At 49.2% G+C, this 8,171-nt stretch overlaps 1 protein-coding gene across 1 annotated transcript in view; it reads right to left on the bottom strand.

The window, feature by feature from the left end:
• SGSM2 (small G protein signaling modulator 2) overlaps positions 1–5,758 on the bottom strand; it is a 39,497-nt gene extending 33,739 nt beyond the window's left edge. Inside the window, exon 1 of the mRNA XM_011956107.1 lies at positions 5,666–5,758. Within this exon, the coding sequence (XP_011811497.1) occupies positions 5,666–5,753 (88 nt within the window). The 5' untranslated portion in view covers positions 5,754–5,758. The remainder of the gene's footprint in view (positions 1–5,665) is intronic.
• Between the last annotated feature and the right edge of the window lie 2,413 nt (positions 5,759–8,171).

The raw sequence follows: 8,171 nt of genomic DNA, 5'->3' as shown, positions 1-8,171 counted from the left end.
AAAAAAATCAAAAACCATATTATAGAGAAAAATGTAAACTTGATGTGATGTTTTAAGATAAAAAGGATAAGAGGATATATCAAAGATCCCTCCCCCACAGTGGTAGTTTTTGGGTTTTCTTTAAAAAAAATAAAAAAATGAGGCTGGGCGTGATGGCTCACACCTGTAATCCCAGCACTTTGGGAGGCCGAGGTGGGCAGATCACCTGAGGTCAGGAGTTTGAAACCAGCCTGGCCAACATGGTGAAATCCCGTCTCTACTAAAAATACAAAAATTAGCTGGGGGTGGTGGTGGGCGCCTGTAATCTCAGCTACTTGGGAGGCTGAGGCAGGAGAATCGCTTGAATCGGGGAGGCAGAGGTTACAGTGAGCTGAGATAGTGTCACGGAACTCCAGCCTGGGTAGCAGAGCAAGACTCCGTCTCGAAACAAATAAATAAACAAACAAATGAGACAGGGTCTCTCCCTCCCTCCCTCTCTCCCTCCCTCTCTCTCTCTCTCTCTCTCTCCCAGGCTGGAGTGCAGTAGTGCAATCACAGCTCACTGCAGCTTTGATGTCCTGGGCTCAAGTGATCCTCCTACCTCAGCCTCTGGAGTAGCTGGGACTACAGGCGTGTACCACCATGCCCAGCCAGTTATTTATTTATTTATTTATTTATTTATTTATTTATTTATTTATTTGAGATGGAGTCTCGCTCTGTCGCCCAGGCTGCAGTACAGTGGCCGGATCTCAGCTCACTGCAAGCTCCGCCTCCCGGGTTTACACCATTCTCCTGCCTCAGCCTCCCGAGTAGCTGGGACTACAGGTGTCCACCACCTCGCCCAGCTAGTTTTTTGTATTTTTTAGTAGAGACGGGGTTTCACCATGTTAGCCAGGATGGTCTCGATCTCCTGACCTTGTGATCCGCCCGCCTCGGCCTCCCAAAGTGCTGGGATTACAGGCTTGAGCCACCGCGCCTGGCCTCAGTTATTTATTTTTTTGTAGAGGCTGGGTCTTGGAATATTGCCCAGGCTGGTCTCAAGGGATCCTCCCGCCTCAGCCTCCCAAAGCGCTGGGATTACAGGTGTGAGTCACCATGCCTGGCCCCAGAGTGGTAGTTTTGGGTCCATTCTCCAAGCACCACCCTCCATGCCAGTGACATAGGTTCTGATCCTCGGGCCTGGGAACAGCACACAGAGACCCCCTCGCCAGCACCCACCGCTGCCAGCCTGGTTTGCCAGTGAAACCTCCACCCCAGGGAAGTTTCTATTTGCAGGGGCCTACTGCGTACCCAGCTTCTGGACAGACAGGTTTAGGAACAACCACAGCAAACACTCCAGAAAGCATCTTTCTAGCCAGTCCTAGGAGTCTCGCCCCTCCCCTGGGGTCACGGGAATGGGGATCTGGCTGCAAACTTTCCCGGATTTGCCCATGGTCAGGTCTTGACCCAGTGATTCTCCAGGAAGGCTCTGTGTTTTCTGTTTAAATGTCTGCATTCTAAGAAGCTCAGAGAAGCTCGTATTGCCTAGGCCTGGCTCTCCTCAGTCACCCCCTAACCCTCCTCTGCCAAGAACCATGGGTCAGCGTGGAGTTGAGGGGCCCAGTACACCAGGGACCGTGGTGTCGCTGGGCTTGTAATCCAGTCTCCACAGACTTCACTCTGCTCCTGCCCTCTCAGCATGTTCTCTATCCTCCCATTTCTCCCACAACAAAGCTGAATTCTGGACGTGGCTAGGGCAGTAGCAAGGCATAGTTTAAGTCTGGATCAACTTCAGCCTAAAAATGCATTTCAGAGCATTTTTCCAGGGACTGAGGGAGACTGGCACATCAGAATCTCCAAAATGGCAGAGAGGGGTGGTGTTTTTGATGCATACCTCGCTAGTCTTCCCTCCCCCTCCCCTGCAAGCATCTCTCATGATTCCACCATGCAATGCATGGAAGCGGCTTTGCAGGCAGAGGAAAAAGGTTGATAATCAATGCTTTCAACGAGCCTCAGTTTCAGTCCAAACTGGGATTTATCTCACCACTGAGCACCAATTTTGACAAAGCTTAAGGATTCCTCTATCCACGGGCCCTGAGACACCCTGGCCTGACTTAGCCTGATACTGTTGGAACCTCTCCTGTTCCTGTTTTCAGTGACTGTGCTGAGCTCAAAGCAGAGGCAGCACACTGGCAGAGGAACCTCTCCTGCTCCTGTTCTCAGTGACTGTACCGAGCCCAAAGCAGAGGCAGCACGCTGGCAGAGGCTGGTAGATGTCTTTAGTTTGGCCCACACAATTTTTTTTTTTTAAATGGGAATTAGCTGTCAGTATTTAAAAAATAGGAAATTTCTTTCTCTTTTTTTTCTTTTTTCTGAGACTGAATTTCGCTCTTGTTGCCCAGGCTGGAGATCTCGGCTCACTGCAACCTCCACTTCTGGGTTGAAGCAATTCTCCTGCCTCAGCCTCCTGAGTAGCTGGGATTACAGGCGTGTGCCACCATACCTGGCTAACTTTTCTTATTTTTAGTAGAGATGGGGTTTTGCCATGTTGGCCAGGCTGGTCTTGAACTCCTGACCTTAAGTGATCCGCCCACCTCAGCCTCCCAAAGTGCTGGGATTACAGACGTGAGCCACCCCAGCCAAAAATAGGACATTTCATATAAAAACCCAGACTTCTGGCTTCAAGTGAGATGAAAATAAAACAGAGGCCATGGGAAGCCTGGGCCCAAATTCCTGCAAGAGCCAAAATACCGGCTGCCCGTCTTCACACAGGGCAAGTGCCGCCGGGTCACCTCAGTCTCTGCCGCTGCCTCACATCCTGTTAGCTTCCCCTGCAATCATTTGTTGTCTGGCCCCGCAAGCACTGAATTTCCTAGTGGTGGCAGTAAGGCACCTCCTGAGGACTGACAGCACGGGGCTCCTCTTGCTCCTGGGCAGTTTAGAAGCCGGGAGACTCGAGGGCCTTATTCTCTTCCAGTTACTGAAACTGACTGAAAAGAGAAAAACCGTTCCTTTGGAGTACAATATCCCTGCCTCCCGGAAAGAGCCCTCAAAGTGGGCCCTCAAAGTGGGGTCCCCAGACCTACTAGAATCAGAACCTCCAGGACTGGGACCCAGAAATCTGTGTCTTACCAAGCCCTTCAGGTGACTCTGATGTATGCTAAAATGTGAGAATTACTATCCTGGGGAACTGAAAATACGCAGATTCTTCGTCCCTGAAGATCTTGATGTAGGAGGTCTGCAAATGGGGCCAAAGAGGACTTCAAAAGCTTCCAAGTTGATTTGGACTTGCAGTCAGATTTGAGAGCTACTGAACCTGAGGACTCATCTTTTCCCGGCCCCAGGCCAGTGTCCTCAGCTCCAGATCCACCTCCCATCATCCTTCAGTCACTCATTCACCACATAAAGCAATGATGTGGCTGCTGTCCTCATGCACAAACTTCAGGCAGAAGACAAAAGGGAAAGCCCCACTACTCTCCAGGGGGCCCGTGGACTGACTGGAGGAGAGCTGACAGCTTCTTCTCACGCTAATGGCCTGAATGGGAGACGTCCACAGCCTCCTCCTGCCTCATGCCCCTTTTCCCTGCTTCTCCCAGGGCTACCCACACACGGCGCCCATGCACAAGCTGTCTGCACCGTTTTATTCTGTTTTCTCTAGTGCGTGTGCTTTGAGGAAGCCCAGCACCAAGCCACGCATAACTGGGCTGCCAGCACAGCCCTTCTGGTGACAACAGACACTGGCGAATGTCAAGAGAACATAGCACAGGAGGAAAGGAAGAGAATTTTTTTTTTTTTTTTTTTTTGAGACGGAGTCGCGCTCTGTCGCCCAGGCTGGAGTGCAGTGGCCGGATCTCAGCTCATTGCAAGCTCCGCCTCCCGGGTTCACGCCATTCTCCTGCCTCAGCCTCCCGAGTAGCTGGGACTACAGGCACCCACCACCACGCCCGGCTAGTTTTTTGTATTTTTAGTAGAGACGGGGTTTCACCATGTTAGCCAGGATGGTCTCGATCTCCTGACCTCGTGATCCACCCGTCTCGGCCTCCCAAAGTGCTGGGATTACAGGCGTGAGCCATCGTGCCCGGCTGAGAATTCTAACACTCTTCAAAGTTGCTTATCATAAGACTGCCATGCTTTTTTTTTTCCAGAGCATAAGTTCTGCTGAGAAAAACTGAGGTCAGGCTGTGTCTTGTAAACCTGGGAATCATTATTCCATCATCTCAAAGAACTGGGAAAACCTTCCCAAACGGACATGGTGTGAACTCAAGTCCTACAAACCTACCTTTCACCTCAACACCCCAAAGGAGGAGAGACGAACATTCTTTGAGCACTTACAATGCTACGAGCAAATGAACATTTACATGCATCATCTCAATCCCCACAGAAATTCCTTCAGGTAGGAATCATCCCCCTGCTTTTAGAGGAGCAAGCTGAGGGTGAGAGAAGTTAAGAAACTTGACCAAGATGACTTAAAAGGCAGGATGCCAGGATTCAAACGCGTCTGTCACTCAGACTCTGCTCAGAGGCTGCCTCTCCCTGACTGCCCTCCCACATCTGTTTTTTCTTCCTAGCTCTTATCACGTGCTAAGTTGTTGGATGATATATTTACTTGTGCATTTGTTTCCTGTCTGTCTCCCCAACAGAATGTAAGCTCCTGCGGCAGAGACTCTGTCCATCTTGTCACTGCCATTTCCTTGCACGGTGAACAGTTGGCACCTGGTGAGCCCTCGGTGGGGATCTGCTGCTGGATGGGGGGAGGGGCAGTTTGATCTGCTGCGCCACACTGCCGTCCAAAAGCATCCCTTTCCTTGTCTGTTCCTTCATTCCTTTCCCTCCACAAACCCCAACACCAATCTCAGAGGCCAAGGAATACAACACAGAGAAGGCGAATGGTTCCCTGTCCCTTCAGATGGGGGGTTGAGAGGAAGCTCAAATTCCTAGAAATCTAAGAAAAGTCTGTGTGTAGAGATAGGCTTGCTCCTGCAAAGCAAAAGTCTTCACGCTGAGGAGGCAGCAATGGTTTATAAGGGACTCTTTCCTTTCTGGGGCTGGAAGGCTTAGCCACGCTGAGAAGGAGGAAATGGTTTGTAAGGGACTCTCTCCTTTTTGATGCTGGAAGGCTTAGCCACACAGAGAAGAAGGAGGCAATAGTTTGTAAGAGACTCTCTCCTTTCTGAGGCTGGAAGGCATGGCCACCCCTCCTGGCCCTCTTTTACATCCAGTCAAGTGCTTGGGGTTAGGATGATGGAGCAACACGGGCGGGATGAAACAGAAAGGGAAAGTGGCACAGAGCATCCAAAAAGCACAAACCCCTCTCTGAAGTTAAAATCCAAATCAATCAGAGCACTGGTTCCTGAACTCAAATGACCTAGGGCAGCAGCTCTCCACCAGACCTACCAGAATCAGAAACTCCAGGATTGGGATCCGGAAATCTGTATTTTACCAAGCCCTTCAGGTGACTCTGATGCATGCTAAAATGTAAGAATTACTATCCTGAGGAACTAAAAATATGCAGATTCTTGACCCCTGAAGATCCTGATGTAGGAGGTCTGCAAAGGGGGCCAAAGAGGATTTCAAAAGCTTCCAAGTTGATTTGGACTTGCAGCCAGATTTGAGAGCTACTGAACCTGAGGACTTATCTTTTCCTGGCCTCAGGCCAGTGTCCTCAGCTCTAGACCCACCTCCCACCATCCTTCAGTCCCTCACTCACCACATAAAGCAATGATGTGGCTGCTGTCTTCATGCACAGACTTCCTGGTGACAGCCTCCTCCATGATTTGCTTCACCTGCGGACACATGGACAGCATCACTGCTTTTGTTATTATTTTTCCTTATCAAAGACCTCTGGGCAAATAAATAGTTTGGTTCTGCCCTTCTGGTCTGAAGTCACTTTCAGACACTCGCAGAGATGACAGGGATGAAAGGTGTGGGGAAGCAAAGTTTCTTCAGCCCAGTCTGATTCGAGTCTTTTGGAGAGGAAACCAGGGAAAACAATGTCAAAAACCCATCAAACAGTGAGTGCATGTTCCAGCCCAGGTGGAAGTGCCGTGCCTTGGAGAATGGGGATAGGATGCTGTTTGCTCATCGTTCTCAGCTGGAGAAGGGCTTCTGAGCAGACATACTGTCCTTTAGAGACAAACCATCTTGGCACAGCCTGCAGACAAACAACCTGCCCCTCCTCCTTTTCTCCCTATTCTCCGAGGTTAGGGATAGGTCTCATACCTCCGGGACACCTTCTACATGCCCAACAGTCTGGCCTTCTTTCCACCTAGGCTCTAAAAGTCTAATGTCTGGGGTTCCCACCTGGATGTAAAAGTTCCCAAATACCTTGTAAGGTAAACAGTCATTTCTATTTTTTTGAGACAGAGTCTCGCTCTGTTGCCTAGGCTGGAGTGCAATGGTGCGATCTCGGCTCACTGCAGCCTCTGCTTCCCGGGTTCAAGGGATTCTCCTGTCTCAGCCTCCTGAGTAGCTGGGACAACAGGTGCATGCCCACCACCACGCCCTGCTGATTTTTGTATTTTTAGTAGAGACGGGGTTTCAGCATATTGGTAAGGCTGGTCTCGAACTCCTAACCTCAGGTGATCCACCTGCCTCGGCCTCCCAAAGTGCTGGGATTACAGATGTGAGCCACTGTTCCCAGCCGGTCATTTCTTTCTTTAAGAAAGCACTTAAAAAGAAACCTTTTTAATTGATGTGCAGTAAACATATAAAATAACTTATATCACAATTATACAGTGGGGTGAATTTTCACACAATGAACACTCCTGTGAAATCAGCAACTACAGCAAAAAATAAAACATGTGACCAACACCCTCGCCTCATCATGTTCCCTTCTAGTCACTATTCCCCCTAAGGGTACCCACTCTCCCGATTCCAACACGATAGTTTTGTGGGTTTTTATACTTTTTTTTTTTTTTTTGAGCTGGGAGTTTCACTTTTTTGCCCAGGCTGGAGTAAAGTGGCGTGTTCTCAGCTCACTGCAACCTCCAACTCCCGGGTTCAAGCGATTCTCCTGCCTCAGCCTCCAGAGTAGTCAGGATTACAGGCATGCACCACCACGCCCAGCTGTTTTTTTTTCTTTTCTTTCTTTTTTTTGTTTTGTATTTTTCGTAGAGATGGGGTTTCTCCATGTTGGCCAGGCTGGTCTTGAACTCCCGACCTCAGGTGATCCACCCACCTTGGCCTCCCAAAGCGCTGGGATTACAGGTGTGAGCCACGGCCTGGGTTTTCATACTTTTCATAAGTGGAATTACTCAGTGTGTAGTGTTTTGTGACTAGTTTCTTTTGCTCACCTGTGTCATTCTGAAATTTGTTCATGCCGTGTAGAGTTATAAATTGTTCATTCTCCGTGGTGTGAGCGTCCACAAAGAACTGGCGATTGGGTGGTTTCCAGTTTGGGGCTGTTATGGGCATTGTTGCTATGAACACTGAGGACATGTCTTCTGGTGAACAAATGTTTTGGATTTATATTTCTAGGCAAGGAATGTCTGATGCATACACTTTGCTTTATTAGATATTGCCAAATTGTTCTCCAAAGTTGGTTATACCAGTTTATACTCCCATGGATGAGGTTCTGGTGGTTCCCAACATTTAAGCCAGACACTGTTGATGTCTTGGGGGAACCTGCTAGCAGGCAGATACTAGTACTGGAGATTAGAGAGATTACCTAGTGTAGAATGTTACACATAATGTGAGTCCTGGGTAGAGGTAGTCTTCCCCATTCTTTAAACAGGAATGTAATTTCTGATGCTGTCCAGGTTCCCAAGAACCTTAGTCAGGACTGTATAGTTTGGAGGGCGGTAGAACCTCAAAACGCTGGGGAGGCGGGAAGAAGGACCTAGAGGCTCCTCCCTGCTGGAAACTGCTAATGGTTAGTGCTCAGGTAAAAGGGGAACAGATCAATTTTTATACTCTGAGCTGTTAAAAGCTTCCTAGATGGTTGGGCATGGTGGCTCACGCCTGTAATCACAGCACTTTGGGATGCTGAGGCGGGAGGATCACCTGAGGTCAGGAGTTCAAGACCAGGCTGACCAACATGGCAAAACCCCATTTCTACTAAAAATACAAAAATCAGCCAAGCATGGTGGTGGGTGCCTGTAATCTCAGCTACTCAAGAGGCTGAGGCAGAAGAATCACTTGAACCTGAGAGGCAGAGGTTGCAGTGAGCCCAGATCGCGCCATTGCACTCCAGCCTGGGCAACAAGAGTGAAACT

This window comes from Colobus angolensis, unplaced genomic scaffold, assembly GCF_000951035.1.
Source record: "Colobus angolensis palliatus isolate OR3802 unplaced genomic scaffold, Cang.pa_1.0 Scaffold110, whole genome shotgun sequence".
NCBI classification, from domain to species: Eukaryota; Metazoa; Chordata; class Mammalia; order Primates; family Cercopithecidae; genus Colobus; species Colobus angolensis.
This window is presented reverse-complemented; position numbering and strand designations above follow the sequence as displayed.